The sequence below is a fragment of the Cynara cardunculus genome (genome assembly GCF_001531365.2).
Source record: "Cynara cardunculus var. scolymus isolate 2C chromosome LG 4, CcrdV1, whole genome shotgun sequence".
NCBI lineage: Eukaryota > Viridiplantae > Streptophyta > Magnoliopsida > Asterales > Asteraceae > Cynara > Cynara cardunculus.
In genome coordinates, this window is record NC_037531.1 from 19298515 (window position 1) to 19316088 (window position 17574).

Here is a 17574-nt window from a genome sequence, read left to right on the forward strand (position 1 = left end):
CAACATCAAACTATACCACCTCCATCAGCCCTCATTTCCCCTTTAAATACTCCTCCCTCCTCCATCTCTTTAACCTCAAACATCTCTCCACATCTCTCTCTCTCTCTCTAGATCTCTCTCTCCCTCTCTCTCTCTCTAGATCTCTCTCTCCCTCTTTCTCTCTCTCTCTCTCTATATATATATATATATATATCTTGCAAACCTTGGAGAGAGAAATGGAACAAAATTTACCAGTAATCGCCAAGAAAGTATGGAGCTTGATGCGAGTCATGTTGTTGATGTTAAAAAAGGGAATTTCCAAAACTAAATTCTTGTCTGATGTCAACATGATGATGAAACGTGGCAAGATCGCCGGAAAAGCCTTACACAACCTTCTGTTCCACCACCACCACAACTGGGCGGCTTCCACCGTCCACCGCCGCCCCCACCACCTCTCTGCCACCCATTCCCCACCACCACCAGGTGAATACGAGCTCAACAAGAAACACCAAAACAATCACCACTCCGCCACCACCCCACCGGCCATAGACGACGGTGATGAGATAATTATCACTCCGGCGGTTATGAAGGCCCTGGAGATGCTGACAAGCGCCGCAGCGTCTCCGGCGGCACTGCCAGCTGGATTTTGGAAGAGCCCAAAGGTTAAGCAGCTGAGGATAACGGACTCGCCGTTTCCGTTAAGTAACGGTGACGATGACGGTAAGGTGGACGAGGCCGCAGAGAAGTTTATAATGAGGTTCTATAACGATTTGAGACGGCAGAATTAAAGGAGGGGTTTAAAGTGTCATTATCTAATTCTTCAGGGGGGACATGAGACTATATATAACTTGTGGTCTTCTTTGTGCTTGGAGTTTGTTGGTTTTGAGCTTTCTACATTTTGTCTCTCTAAAATGTTTGTATTAATTGCTATTAATTTCAATGAAAATTAAATTAATAATTGCAAATAATTTAAACATGGGTTTATTACGAAAACAGTTCCTCTTTCACTGTAACAAAATCGAGTTTACAAGACGTCATAAATCTCATAACCTTATCAAAGGGCCTTTGGTCTAGCAGTATGTGAGTCATTGGACTTCTGGGAGGTCAAGAGTTCGAACCTCACCAAAGCTGAGGAGGGTGTGTGAGTTTATTTGTTCTATTTACTGTATATAAATATTAAATACTTCAATAAAAATCTCAAAGCCTCCTAATAAACTGTTTTACAAGACTTGAGTTTATGTAAACAAACATATATGTGTGTTATGTAAAAGTGTTATAAGAGGTTTATGAGACTTCTTTTTGGTGTTTTAAATAGTTTTTTATGACCGTTTTTTAAAGAAGTTTCATATTAGTTTTTTTTTATGTGATACTTTTGAGAAATGTTGTTCTATAAACACTTCATGAATGAGCTGGAGTCATAGCAGGTGAACCTCCATGGCTACAAGGGTTTTGGCAACACATGGATTCGAACTCGTGATAGATGAGATTTTCACTATATTAATCAGTGCGCTACAACTAGGGGTGCGCATGGGTTGGGTTGATCGGGTTGAAGGCATTTAAACAATCCAACCCAATGTTTGCGGTTTGAAAAATCTTAACTCAATCCAACCCAACCCAATCCAAACCATACTGGTTGGTCGGGTTGATACTTTGGTACATTAAAATATGTTATTTATCTACTCATAATTTTTTTTATCATCAAACATTTGATACAATTTATTTATACTTCTTACATATATCACATTCAGTTAACTTTTTTTCAATTTACATATATATGTTCATAGTTACTGAACGTATATATAAATAAGTTATATAGAGATGTGAATAGTTTAAAAATATGTGTATATGAAGAACGTACGTAATAGTGTAATTGTCTAATGGTATATATTAATAGAAATTCAACAATCATATTAAATCCAAGAAATAAAAGGATATTGGGTTCATCGGGTTGGGTTAGGTTCAAAAAATAGTAACTCAATATCAACACAATATCTACGGTTTGAAAATCTTACAACTCGATTAGACATCGGATTACTTCGGGTTGAGTTATTTCACGTTGAGTTGGGTTGGTCGGGTTTTTGAGCACCCCTAGCTACAACCCAAATGGTTATTTCATTTAGTTTACAAGCACTTGAGATCAATGCATGATATTTACCGCAAGTTTTGTTGGTCTCAGGTTCGAATCCAAAGAGGAATAAAAAATCTCCTTGTGGCCATGGAGATTCAAATGTGGTGACTCTAGGCTACCTGCAAAACGGGTGGTCGTCCTAAGATTAGTCGGTTTGCATAGCGGGTTAGATATTCAGGTTAATAGAAAAAACTCTAACATAATATAAGAACAAAAACTTCAATTTTGATGGAAAACATTATGATTTTAATGTAATTGATGTTTGTAAATAAAAAACCATATTATAATATTTTATATAAAAGGAAATTTTATTATGATTTGGGTAAATGGTAAGAAAAAGTAACATATTTTAACTTGATTTCTATTTTGGGTAACGTATTTTTAAAACTTCTATTTGGTATCTAATATGTAAACTTTTAAACATTTAAGTACTCCGCTAACCGGTTGAAGGCTAATTTTAGATTAAAAAAATTCATGACACTAACCATGTCAGCAAATAATACTGAGTTGGATATCACATCACTCGTCATATCAGCATGATATAACCGGTTAATGCTTCAACCAATTACCCGGGTACGTAAATGTTTAAAACTTTACATCTTAGGTATCAAAATGAAAATTCTAAAAATAGGTTACCCAAAATAAAAATAAAATTAAAGTACGTTACTTTTTTATGCAATTTACCCTTATAAATTTTTGTAAACAATTACTTTTTATAGGTATATGTTACAGGGGTTAAATATGTAATTTATTACTTAGTGATTAAGGATACAAACATGCAATTTGTGTTAAAAGTTACATTTCCATATTTCACCAAACCTTTTGTTTCAATAATCATTACCTATCCTACCCCCACCATAATACTTTTATATATTTTTTTTATTTTTTTTTACATTTTCAATCTGTTATTTGACTTGATTCAGACATAAAAGGGGTGCATATAGCAACATCCAGAAAACCGTTAAGGATGTGATAATAAACCAAAGTAAATGAAAGTTATTAAACAGTAACTGTTTTTAACCATTTTGTTACTGATAATTCTTGTACTGTGATTCTTAAAGGTTGGAACAGTCATTTGTGCAGTGAGGGTACTGATCTTTTGACGAACAACGAGCACTTTATTGGCGTAAAAAGTTTAAAGCGAGAGTTGGGCACAGAAAGGGTTTCAAAGTCAATAAAAACATTTTTTTTTGTCAGAGACTGATAGTTATCGGAAGCAGTATCAGAATTAACAGTGATTTTATACAGTGATTGGTATACAAGTCTTGGAAGAATTAACAGAATGCTTCAAAATTGAATAATGTTACTTTACCTTACCTAGAAACCAGTTTTCCACCAGTAATAAGTATCGGTATAAATCTATCTTAATCCTTGAATAACCACATCATTTATGCTACTATTGTAACAGAAAAATCTCATTTTATGTGGAAAAGACTCAGCTGTATCAGTAATTATGATTTTGCAGATGGATGTTTTTTCAGTATTTGTTCATCAACTGTTAGGGTTCGACATTTGGATAACAGGTTGCTTGAAGAGCATTTTGATTAAAATCGCCAATTAAGTAAGTGAGCAACTAAACCAGTTATCAAACTACAACGCCTACAGTTGATACTTTTCGCCGTTATCAACATTGCAATAATGAAGACCATCGAGATGTTGATTGGCGGCGGCGCCACCACGTCGCAACGATTTGGGAAGAGCCCAATATAGTATGGGGTTGTTTGTTTACCTCTTAATAGTTTCATTAAGAGGCAGTCTTTGAACCGTTAAGAGGTGATTCTTGTTTGGCAAAAAAAAATTACGTCTCTTAATGGTTCTACAACTCTCTGAATGATTTTGTATTGCCCTAATTTCATTGTAAACAATTATATTCCATTTTGTACTATATCATGAGAGTCTCTTAATCATTCTGACTACTTAATCATTTTGTACCAAACCATTCAGCAACTGCCAAACAACCCCGTGTATCTATATATTGCAATGTACGTATAGATACAAGTGAATTTATTATTAATTAAAACCCTAACAACGACTGGTTAAGTGGTCAAACTTGTACCTCCTTTACCCGGAGGGTTAATCAAAAACGTCTAACTAAAGCATAAAATTTTAATGAAATCTAAAATAATGTAAATTTGTCTGGATTTAAACAAAAAATTACATGAGAGACGCTGAAAGTTTCCTTCGCGGATCCGTCACTGAAAGTTTCCTTCGCTGATTTGTCGTTGAAAGTTTCTCTTGCTGATATGTCGCTGAAAGTTTCTTTCGTTGAATAGTAGCTGAAAGGTTCCCTCCCTGATCCGTCGCGGATAGCATTACCTACGAGCTTTTGATCGAAGGACTATCATCGACGGATCAACGACGGAAGACCCCTTTAACGACAGATCAGCGAGGGAATTTTCCCTCGCTGATACTCTTCATTTTTGTAGTGCCTGCAGCTTCGGTCGTGAATCTAATTTTTGTTGTGCACCAAGGAACCAATGAGAGTGTGCCACGTATTCGGGACATTCACGAACGTTATAAAAAATTTGTGTCCATTATTCATGAAAAATTAGAACACGTGTCATGCTCTCATTTATCCCTCAATTCATAACGGTAAGCAGGTTGGCAACTGTAACTTTTCTTTTTTACATGATTCTATGAACTGACTACATTAAAACATTGAAATTTTTTTTATAATCAATTTACTAAAATACCCTTATCTTCATTTCTTTTGCACTGACTCAATCTACGATATTATCGGAGTTGAGTCCTGGGATTTGACGACGAACATAAAAAGCTACCTACGGACGCTTTACGCCTTATCATTTCGAATAATGCTTGCCAAACCTTCCCGTCGATATAAGCAATTGGGGGGGGAATGTGAATGAAAGATCCCGTTTTTTTTTATATCTGTCTTTGAATTTTCGATGTTTTCATCGAACGTTTGTCTTTATCAATACCTACTGAACCTTCACGTGTTTGCATCAGTCGAACAATGACTTAAAGCTCAATTCTAGACTATTCGAAGCAGTACAGACCTAACTAAGTCGTCAAAAGAACGAATGAACGTAAATGGGTATAAATATAACACATTCCTAACATTTGTACCTAAGGTCGAAAGAAACTTAGAAGAGCAACGATATTTTAAGACAATCATAAAGGAAAGGGATCGAGGGGTACATTTTTCCTATGAGGGTATTTTTGTCATTTTCCCCTATGAGGGTATTTTTGTTTTTCCCTTATTTCCCTCTGCTTTTTTCTTTAAAGAAAGGTTTCGTGAACACAGGCGTTAGTGACTAGTACTGTAGGATTGGTGTTTACTATTTCGATATAGCTGGATCATAAAGCTAAACAGACTGCTTTCAATGTATTTCAGATGAATCTGGATTGGGCATGAAGAAACGGGTTTGAACTTGCGAGACCAATGTTGCGACCGTGGTCCTCTCGAATTGCAACCCTTTCTTGGTGTTCAAAAGTTTTAAAAGGACGGTTTTGTTGTAGACACGAAGCTTTAAAGTACAATGATTCATAGTCTTGTTTTAGTTTATATAAAAACCATGGGATTTACGGAATATGTGCTTCTACATGATTCTGATTGTTTTTAGGTGTTTTAACAGTGTTACTGTATTCTAACGATTTCACATTTATTCATCAGGTCAGCCTGTTAAGATTAATGTCTGGTTTTTTATTACAAGACCGTTAATAACACTAGGGGTGTTCAGGAGTTGAGTTGATCGGGTTGAAGACGTTTGAACAACCCAACCCAATGTTTGCGGTTTGAAAAATCTTAATCCAACTCAACCCAAACCAAAGTGCAACCCAACCCAAACCGCACGGGTTGGTCGGGTTATACTTTGGTACATTAAAATATTCTTCTAATCTTGAATATGTTATTTCTCTACTCATAATTTATTTTTTGTCATCAACCATTTGATACAACTTATTCATACTTCTAACCTAAATCGTTTTATTTAAACTGATAAAATTGTTATTTTAATAATACTATAAAGGTATTCGTACAATGCAGAAAAATACATCTTGGTTTTAATTGTTTCATTTTATTTTTTTGTCTCAATCGCTATTATAATACGATTTTATGTGGTTTTGAGAAAATGATAATGTTTTTATTTTTGAATAAAATTTAAGTATGAAGATATCATGAAAAAATTTAAAAAAAATATTGATATTAGTACCAAACTAACTATTTAAAATTTCTCGTTTTTGTGTATTTTTTAATGCATTTTTTTATTTTTTATTTAATAACTAGAAGGGTATTCGTGCAATGCAGCAAGATATATCTAGATTTTAATGTTTCATTTTATTCTGTCTTCTGTTGATGTTATAATACGAGTTTATTTGGTTTTGAGAAAAACGATAATGTTTTTTACTTTTGAATAAAATTATAAATTTGAAGATATCTTAAAAAAATTAAAAAACATATCGATATTTCAAATTAACTATTTAAAAGTTTTTGTTTTGTTGTATAATTTCTTTAGTTCAAAATTTTTATTGTAATTTAATTAGGTTCAATAAAAAAGTAATTTATTTTTTATTTAATAATATAATTTTTTTATTAAAATAATAATTAAGTATCATGTTAGAAGATAATGATTATCCTGATTATACTTTAGATTTTTTATATTTAAAATGAAATGTTTATCCAGTATTTGATTATTTTTATCTGTAGTTAGTTACACGAATTCAAGCATGGAGTTTTAATAAGTTGTATTTATGCATTATTTACCTGTAATCTTGAATTTTAAGTAATATGCATCAATAAACAGTACTTCATGCATAAAAAATAGTTTTTAAGAGTTTTTGTCAAATGATAAATAATTAAAATTTATAAAGATAATAATTAAGTATTTTGTTAGAACCCAATGATTATTCTAATTATATTTTACATTTTTTTATATTTAAAATGAAATGTTTATCCTCTATTTGATTATATTTATCTGCAATTACATACACAAATTCAAACATAAAGCTTTAATAAGTTGTATTTACACACAATTTACTTGTAATATTGAATTTTAAGTAATATGCATCAATAAACAGTATTTCATGCATAAAAAATGATTTTTAAGACTTTTTGTCAAATGTTTTATAATATAGTGTAGATAGCTTTTATTTATCAAATATGCAGAAGAAATTATAATTAACATGCAGTTATCGATTTTATTTATCAAATTTGAAACAAAAATACAGATTAAAAAGAGTAAGAAAACGATACAAACGAATAAAAAACAGACTTTCGTCATTGTACTATGGCAGAGACTGGATAAATGGTAGGGTAGTAACCAATGTCTTTAACAACTGATGAACTTTCTGAATGAATGGGAGACGTTCAAAACAGATGTGTCCAATAATTATAAAAGGTGAAATTTTACACAACCTTTTTCGTTCATATGTATTTTTTTTTTTTCATCACGTGAGACCAGTCTGTTTTCGCGAAACCCATGAGACCATTCTTTTACACTTGAAACTTCACAACAAAAACACCAACTTTACAGTGTTTTTGTTGTAGGGTAAAAAAATGGTATCATGGGTCTCACGTGAACCCAACCCTCAAATTATATGACATTCACAGTGTTTTTGTTGTGAAGTTTCAAATGTAAAAAAATGGTCTCTCGAAAACATGTTGATCTCATGTGAACCCAACCCTCAAATTATATGATCATGACTTTTATATATTTGAATTTTAAATATAGAAAAAAGAATTAATACCAAAATTAGGGAACAGAAAAAGGTGAAGCTTTTTGAAAGGGGCATAAAAGTCTGAAAACGGAAGTTAAAAGAGAGGAGTGGGGGCAGATGCGAAGAAAAGATGGTGGGAATGGGCAAAGTGCTATTGCTCTATTATTTCTTCTACATTGGATAACACATTAAAATATACAATTTTTTTTATTAATCTGAATATCCAATTTGCTATGAGACTCAGACGAATATCTAGGGATGACAACGGAGAGGGGATGGGGCAGGTTTTGTAATCCCCGGCTCCAGTTTTTAGTAACAGCCCCTGGTCCTGGTCCTGGTCCCGGTCCCCAGCAGGTACGGGGATTAACATCTCGTCCACGGTCAAACCCCGTGAAGAATATCCAGATTGAGTCTATTGGGGATCCCTGTCCCCAACCCCAGTTTAAGTAACAGCCCCCGTCCCCTATTTGAGTCTATCGGGGATCCCTGGCCCCAACTCCGGTTTGAGTAACAGCTTCCGGCCCTTATTTGAGTCTATCGGGGATCCCCAGTCCTGTGACCTGTTTTAGCGGGGAGTCCTTGTTCGGATCAAGTGAGCCAGGTTCCCCATCGGGTCAGGGAAAATCACCATTAAATATGTTTCGTAGATTAGATATTCAATCTCCTATAAAGCAACTTTAGTTCATCTCCTCTGGATTGTTATGAGATCTTATAGTAATACATTAAATGTGATTAGATTTATTTTATTATTAAATTAATGATATGGTGATAACATTTGATTTACTTGTTCTGCTAATTTTTTTAGTTTTACATTTTTGCTAGGCATGGGAGCGGGTTTTATAATCCCTAGGTCCGCTCCAGTTTTTAGTAACAGTTCCCAGTCACGGTCTTTGGCGGGTACGGGGATTAACATTCCGTCCCCAATCAAATCCTAGTCAAACCCCATGAAAAATAATACTGGGTTGGGTGCAACATCACTCGTCATATCAACTGGTTATTCGAATACTTAAATGTTTAAAACTTTACATCTTAGGTATCAAAATGGAAGTTTTGAAAGTATGTTATCCAAAATAGAAATCAAATTAAAGTATGTTACTTTTTCATGTAATTTGTCCATTTAATCGATTCCAGTACAGAAAGATGATATCGAGACAAAAAACCGAACAGAAAAAAGTGGTTATTTTTGTAAAAGGAAACGTCAAAAGAAGGGAGTGGGAAGATGTGTAAAGATGATGGGATGCAGGAGGTACTACGGCAAATAAAGTGGATTTTATTTTATTTTATATTATTTCATTTAAAAAAAACAATGAAATTTGTTGGATATATCCAAATAATGAAATTTCAAAGTGTCAACAAAAATAAAAAGGTAAATTACGTTTTCTGTTCTTATCATTTAGAGTTATCAAGTCTGTATCATGTCAAATCACTTAATATCTGTATTAATTATTCAATTAAACCAGTATCTATTTAGCTGACGTTAGACATGGTCAAAAACTGGTTCTAGATCGAGTCGGGCCCAAATCAGTCCTGGACTAAAACGATAACAATTCGGACCGGTCTCGTCGAAAATACTAAGACCCAACCCAATCAAGGGTACTTGTAAGTTATAACCGGTCCCAGGTTGGGTCCATACCATAGTCCATAGGGACGAAAACATAATTTTATTTTTAAAATACAAAAATGAAATCGCCCACCGTGGGGCTCGAACCCACGACCACAAGGTTAAGAGCCTTGCGCTCTACCAACTGAGCTAGACGGGCATCATGTCTATAATCTGAACACTATATATATAACTCTTAGAACATATTAAATTTGTGTATTTCAACGTATAAATTATATATATATATATATATATAGAGTTGAATTCATATGATATGGGACAAGGCTGATTTTATAAGACACGCAAGACAGTTTTTTTACATTTGAAACTTCACATCAAAATGCTGTGAAGGTAAAAAGTGTGAAGTTTCAAGTATGAAAAAATTGTCTCACAAAAACAGTTTTGTCTCACGTGATTCCAAGTCTATATGTATGTATGTATATTGGAATGAAATGTTATATACTTCAATCATATAAGATAGCCGGTCAGTTATGCAACCGGTCAGTTATGCAACCGGCCAATTAGTCGTTTCATGCACGGTTTCTATTAACCGATACGTGGAGCTCGTTAAAGTTGTCCATCTCTAAGAAAATGTATGGAATTCCATTTGCAATAGTCCCTAAGTCCCATTTATCGTTTCATGACACATTGATGCAACTTTATCACAAGTCAAGGTCGGCCCAAAAATAGTAGCTCTGGAGGTCAGATCTGCATACATCACACCCCCAATACGCCACTTCCAGGTGAGATATAATGGTTTAGCTTTACATGGTTTTAGAATGACAATGGAAATAATTGGGCACAATAGAACGAAAGAGGGAAGCCAGATGTCATTGTTTTTGGGCAAGCGATAAGGCGAGCCCTAGAAAGTAGAATATAGCAATACACATACCCTCAAATTGACTAGTTTGCACAATGATGATACGATAATCACACACTTTCGATTTCAACTTCCCAACGGTTGGCGTTATTTCTCCATGTTACGACAACAAAACACGACTCGATAGCTATTTAAGCTAACGAACCGGGAAGATCTCCGGTTCTTTACAAAAGTAACCTCTTCAACACGGCTCGCACGACCCTGAGTCCTTCATGATGGCCTGCGACATATACAGCTACACTCAAGTTCCGCCTGTCAAAAAGAGGCAAATCAGAATAGAAAAAATAAAGAGTGGCGGTCTTCCAAGCCCGTTTTTAGTAAGCAAAGAAATTCCTGGCCTTGGGTGTGAAAATAGGCCCGATCGGGCCTCTCTAGGTTTTTCAAACCGCGCTTTCTCAGGCAGCGCGCTAATCAGCCTTGAAAAGGGAGTAAATTACAAGTTTGTTAATAACTTTGATTTTCATCCCTGTGGTTTAGAAATTACAATTTTCGTCCCTATGGTTTGCATTTTATTGCTATTTTTGTCCCTGGACTAATTCCCACCTTACAAGTACAACAGACCAAAACGACAATAAATTATAAAATCATAAGGATCAAAATAGCAATGAATTATAAACCATAGGGATGAAAATAGCAATTCCTAAACCATAGGGACAAAAATTGTAATTTACACCAGTAAAAATAAAAAAGATGAGTGGCATTCCAAGCCCCTTTTTAGTAAGCAAAAATATTCCCGGCCTTGGGTGTGAAGATAGGCCCGATCGGGCTTCTCCAGGTTTTTCTAAACGGGCTTTCTCAGGCCAGGGTTCTACCGGCCTTGAAGGAAAATGTGGGCTAATCGGGTTTTAAGGCTTGGCCTGGACCTGGGCTTACTAGGCCTGGCCAGGCGGGCATTTCAGGTCAAGTTTCAGGTTTTTTAGATATTTTATTTACCTCGGCATTATCATACTCAAACCGAACCACAAAGATGCATGTACAATCATCCTTATCGTGCAGCTGCCTTTCAACCTTTATGGCATGTGCATCAGAATAAAGTGCATGATCTTCATTTGCCTGAACAGCAACAAGAAAGCTAATCATAATTTTGAACAAATTATTCAATCGATAACCAAACCTAATAAGTCCCACCGGGAGGTGGAGGTCTCTGTGGGGGAGGTGTATAGGCAGACATAGCATCCATCATAATGTGAACAAACCATTCAATTGTTAACCAAACCAAACCAAACCAACCCAGTAAGGGCCTGTTCCTTAGTAGCTTAATGAGCTTAATGAGACTTGCCAACTTATTTGGTCAGTTATACATGATTATTTGGTAGTGGCTTAATAATATAGAAAGTGGCTTATTCAGTAAGCTTCTAAGGGGAAGCTTTATGCAGAAAGCCAAGTTTTTTTCAAACTTGCCTCTCTCAATTACAAAACGCGCTCATTCCATTTATGAAAAAGCTCTCCTAAACAAACTCTTTCAATCTATACAGACAAATATTAATTGTTTTTGTTTGGGAATGAACTTGAATCCAACTAACCAAAGGGACTTTGGCCTAGCGGTATCGTAGCCCTTGGCCTTCTAGGAGGTCAGGGGTTCAAACCTCAYCATAGGTGAKRAGGGTGTGTGAGTTTATTTGTTGCATTTGCCGTATATAAATATTATATACTTCAAAAAAAAAAACTTGAATCCAACTATTAGCAAATTTTGAATCTTTCCGCTATTAACTGTTTTTTGTTTTTTAAACAAAAAATAAGAAGAAAAGCGGCTATGAGATGAGTTGAAAGTAACCCATACCCAATCAACAGATCTATAGCTTTAACCCTTATGGTCATATGGTGCTACCGCTTGAAAATTTTCTTGGTCTGGCTTTAAGTTCACAATAAGCTTATAAAGTGTTTCAATCATCGAATTATCTCTTATTACTATAGAGGGGACTCCAGCTTAGAGCTTGTTTGTTAGCAGCTTAATGAACTTAATGGGACTCATAGCTTATTAGGTCAACTATGCATGACTGTTTGATAGTGGCTTAATGATATAGAAAGTGACTCTTGTTTAGCAGCTTAATGAGCTTAATAGGACTCACCAGCTTATTCCGTCGGCTATACATGACCGTATGGTAGTAGCTTAATGATATAGGAAGTGGCTTATTCAGTAAGCTTCTAGTGGGAGTTTTATGCAGAAAACCAAGTTTTTCCCAAAACTGCCTCCCCCAATTAAAAAACATGTTTCTTCCATCTATGAAAAAATCATCCCAAACAAAAAACCTTCCCAATCTATATAGACAGATTAATCCACACAGACAACCTTATCCATACATGACTTAATGAAAAACCAACCAAACAGCCCCATCAGTAAGCTTCTAGGGGGAGCTTTATGCAAAAACCCAAGTTTTTTCCAAACCTGCATCTCCCAAATGAAAAACATGCTCCTTCCATTTATGGATAAACCTTCCCAATAAAAACCTTCTCAACCTATACAGACAGATTAATCCACACAAACAACTATATCCATACAAGACATGATGGAAAACCAACCAAACAACCCCTCTAGCTTAGTATGAAAAGTTTAATAGTGCAAGCAACAAAGGGAAAGAGAAATGTAACCATACCCTATAGCATAGTAAATGATCACCAACTTTGACCTTGTGACATTCTGAAGGCACCAAGGGGATTGACCGCTCACGAAGTCCCCTTCTTACATTCACCCACTCGTCTTGATCATGGCTAAAACCACAAAATCTCACTCGAACCTCCTGCAACAGAAACAAAAGTATATACAAGATTCTTTAATGTTTTTACTCTTGGAGTAGTAAATAGCAAACGAGCCCAGTATATCTCACCTAGAGGTGGGTTCAGGGGTTAAGATGTACGCAGACCTGACCTCTAGTTTAAAGAGTAGACCGGTTGTTTACGACCCCCAGCTAGTGAAAAGTGGGGAAAGTGTCCAAAATAGCCAATCAAGCCTCCCCTCTTCACTTTATAGCCACCTTTCCAACATTGTGACCGAAATAGCCGTAGATTAAGCAAGTAGCAGTGTAGCACTTACGCAACTTGCTTAATCTCTAGTTTTTCTTATTGTATTGGAAAAAGTGGGTTACACTTGCATAAGCGCTACTTGCGTAATCTCTAACTATTTCGGTAAATATCTTGAAAAGGTGGCTATAAAGTGAGAACTAAAGTGGGGAGGTCCAATTGGCTATTTTAGACAATTTCCCGAGAAAAAATGTGTGAAAGGGAGAAAACAAATCTTGTAAATTAAGTTTAATTGGTCCCCAGATCTCCCAAAAAAAAAAAAACAAGAAAACCATAATGTCAATCCACGATTATGGTAACAAAGTCTTACGAGCTCGCCACAGTAAAGAACTCTGAAATTAAGGAATGCAGCAACATCATACCTGATATGTTAGTGATGAAATTATTACATAGCACTATAGCAGCCACTTTATTAAAGTCCCACGAATAAAAGTATCTCAGAATCATCAGTTACATTTACACTCACCAAGCACAATCTTTTGATGACAAAGCTTCAAAAATCAAATCTGAAAGTTCTGCCACTCTTTCAGCTGTAGAAGAATCAAAATGGTGAATGCCGGACGCAGAAATTTAATATCACCCCAGAAGCACTTGAGAAGTTATTCTTGCAAATTGGCACTTTCTATATATACACACACACATACATATATAAGGGGGGCTTCATTTGAGAAGCCATAAAATTGTGATAGCCTTGAAAACTGGTGCAACTGCATCAAGTGCAATTTCACGCATAAATATTTATGCACACTTTCTGGTTCTGTTACATATATGATCTCTAGATGCATGGAACTATTTCATGTTTATTCTCCCTTGACTATCCAAAAACTGCTCTGGTTTAAGCAAGATGAATGGCATGTATAAACATAAATAATGCTCCCTTCGTCCCAAAATAAGTGTCTACATTACTATTTCAATTTGTTCCAAAATAACTGTCCACTTTCAAAAATAAAAATTTACTTTCTCATTATACACTTAATTATGATATAGATAAATTTTCTCTCAATAATTAAGGATAAAATTGTCCTTTTATTAATTAATAAGTGTAATTATGACACATTCCTACAACCGTGTGCATTTTTCATTGTAAGCATTTATTTTGGGACAGAAAGAGTAAACAATGATTTTTATGAGTGACAAAAATTGTCATACATTAATAAGCACAAAATTATACACATTAAGGCTATTTTAAGTTTAACACAATAAGAAATATATAAATAAACCACCTTTAGGCTTCTTAGGTCTTTCAGCTGCAGCCCATGCTTTTGATAAGGCCACAAGATTTTTTAGAGCAATTGGTGAAGTGTTTATGGGCGCATGTTGCTTTGTAGCTGCATTTGAATCAGCCACTAAACTTTTACTCTTAACTGCTGAAAATAATTGTCTATCAAGGAACCAAGTGTGCACCTATGCAAGGAAAACAACATACGGTCATTGGGGCGGTGGATCGGATGAGGTACACAAAAAGATTAAATATGTGAAAGAGCATATACAACTAACCTGGTCCCATGTTATGATAGAGTTCCCATTTCTATTAGCCGAGCAACTGCACAAGAGATAAAAGGTTAGTGAAAGAACTAGTGCTTGGGAAACTGTGATATCCCATGTCGGTTGGAAAGGGGAACAAAGGTTGCCTTATAAGGGACTGGATACCTCCTCTACATCAGACGCATTTTTTAATACCGTGAGTCTAGGTGTGTACATAGCGGACAATATCTGGTAGGTAAGCCAGGGATGTTACAAATAGTATCAGAGTCGGGAACCAAATTGGTGTGCCAACGAGGACACCAGGCTTCCAAGGAGGTGGACTGTAAGATCCCACATCGGCTGGGGAGGGGAACAAAGGATGCCTTGTATATCAGACATGTTTTAAAGCCGTGAGTTCATGTATGGACAAAGCGGACAATATCTAGTACGGTTGACTGGGGATGTTACAACTTCCATTTAGCAAGCCAAACCTTTCACTTAGCTAGTTCTCACACCTTAAGCAACAATACGCAAAGCAACTGTGGACTTTTACCTGAATTTGGTGGCAAGTTCTTCACAGAACTTCTGCTGTTGTGATTCTTTACCCCGTTTTCTGTACAAGTGTTCCATTTCCAGGGCCTACCAAATGGAGAGGAGAACGTGATATATCTCTGAGCTTAACGTTAAACATGAAACAATAATGCGGGTAACATACTCTAAAACCCCAAATGGAGGAAGCAAACTAACCCAACTTGTCGTGAACCATAAGCAAACATAATTGAAATAAAAGCTATGGGGGTGTACATTAGACACATTCTGATCCAGATCCCATCAATTTTTTATTTCCTTTTTGAAGTATAAAATATTTATATACGGGAAATGCAACAAATAAACTCACACACCCTCCTGACCTTTGGTGAGGTTTGAACCCTTGACCTCCTAGGAGGCCAAAGGCTCGGATACTGCTAGGCCAAAGACACTTTGGTTCCCATCGATTATCGGTAGCAGAAAACCTAAACAGGACTGGACTGGATGAGAGTAAGGTAGGCGGGTGAAAGTCACTTTCTTGGATATTGATGAGAAGATCTCTCTCACTTAAATATGAACTCACTAATCACTTCATGTTTTTCTTAAAATTATATGTCCAAAGCTTTGAAATCTTAAGTTTAATCCACAAATTAATTTAACCACAAGCTTCAAGAAAAATAGAACAATTAACGAAGAAAAGAGTACAGAGCATCGAAAAATCATGCCTCTAACTAAATCGAAAGTTCAAAAAGAAATATCAAGACAGGCAAAGCATAAATTGTATCGGGACATCGTCCAAAATAGCAATTTTAGCCTCCCCTCTTCACTTTATAGCTACCTTTTCAACCAATTGATTGAAATAGCCAAGATTTTGCAAGTAGCACTTTCGCAGCATCCAATATCCACCTCTTTTTTAATATAATATTCATAAAATAGCAATTTCACAAGTTGCTAAAGAGCTTCTTGCAAAATGCTAGCGTGGAAGTGCTACTTATGCCCTTGCTGAAATCTACTTGTCACATAAAGCATTTTTGCAAATAGCACTTTAGCAACTTGCAAACTTGGTACTTCATGATTGAATTCATAACAAGTAGACTTGCGAAATCTTGGTTGTTTCGTTCAATTAAGTAGAAAAACAACTGTAGAATGAATTGGGGCAATTTCCCAATTGTACTACCTCCACACCATTTGATATAAATTCTGAATCTTCTCAAAAAATGAACGAATACATTAAATTTTTTGGTAAGGTATCACGAATTCAAATTTCCCAGCGATAAACTATCTACAAGATCTAGATACAATTTTTGTATGAGGTTAACACTTTCCATCAGCAAGCAGCAATCAAAATGCAAACTGCTGGTGCAGACATATACATAGATATGAACTCAAGAGCAGGAAATATACCTCGGCGAGTGTAAATTCGCAGACATCCTCTATTTCTGTAGTGTCCATCAGTTTGTCTTCGTTGCTCGGCCCGATGTCCAGTGATCGGAATTTAACGATTGACGTTCAGAATGTGTATTTAATCTTCGTTGTCGTTCAGAATCTCTTGTCTTCGTTGATTCAATCCATCGATTGACGTTGATTTGAGTTTAGATTCCCGTTAGGGTTCCTGATTTTCCGATGAGCCCTGGTGTCTATGGAGAGTGTGTGGGGCTTCGAGACTGGCTCGGAGTTCGGTGAAAACAGTATCCTTTTTGCTTATTACCCGGCAAATTATATAAAATATAATTATTATTTTTAAAAATAAAAAAAAATATAGATTCTTAATTTTAAATCATATAAATGTTTAAATCTTTACATATTATGTATCAAAATGGAAGTTTTGAAAGTATGTTACCCAATATATGAATCAAGTTAAAGTACATTACTTTTTCATGTATTTTGTCATTTTTTAAACAGAAAACATAAAAGTTTTGTTCTATATTTTGTTCAAAATAGAGAAAACTTCAATCTCAATTTTTCTTCAAAAGATTTTCTATATTGTTCTTTAAAATAGAGAAAACTTCATAATTTAAAAATATTTTTTTTAAACTTGATTTCCCATATTGACTATTATTGTTTAATATAAAAAAAATATTAGGTGGTAAATTTATATAATATTTTAATAACATAATTAATGTTGAAATTTTTAAAATAAAATTATATTAAGATTGAATATAATTTTTTTAATGTTTTTAACTTTTTATTCTTTATTTTATATTATACTAGAAGCGTACTCGCGCAATGCAGCGAGATACATCATGATTTTAATATTTCATTTTATTTTTTATCTCAGTAGATGTTATAATATGGCTTTAT

At 35.0% G+C, this 17574-nt stretch overlaps 2 protein-coding genes and 1 non-coding gene across 3 annotated transcripts; 1 reads left to right on the top strand and 2 right to left on the bottom strand.

Moving 5' to 3' along the window:
- The first annotated feature begins 215 nt into the window (after positions 1–215).
- Positions 216–767, top strand: LOC112510999. The gene has a single exon (XM_025116352.1). It carries the CDS (start codon positions 216–218, stop codon positions 765–767), a length of 552 nt encoding a protein of 183 aa, XP_024972120.1.
- An 8703-nt stretch (positions 768–9470) lies between these two features.
- On the bottom strand, positions 9471–9543 carry TRNAK-CUU. Its single transcript has one exon. It is a non-coding gene; the product is annotated as a tRNA-Lys (tRNA).
- A 577-nt stretch (positions 9544–10120) lies between these two features.
- Positions 10121–16954, bottom strand: LOC112511869 (protein SAWADEE HOMEODOMAIN HOMOLOG 1). Its single transcript, XM_025117694.1, has 9 exons — positions 16678–16954; positions 15299–15384; positions 14779–14824; positions 14505–14685; positions 13748–13811; positions 13592–13643; positions 12858–13001; positions 11197–11316; positions 10121–10515 (listed from the first exon to the last, which is right to left on the bottom strand). Exons 1-9 carry the CDS (start codon positions 16723–16725, stop codon positions 10474–10476), a joined length of 783 nt encoding a protein of 260 aa, XP_024973462.1. The 5' UTR covers positions 16726–16954; the 3' UTR covers positions 10121–10473.
- Positions 16955–17574: the final 620 nt, after the last annotated feature.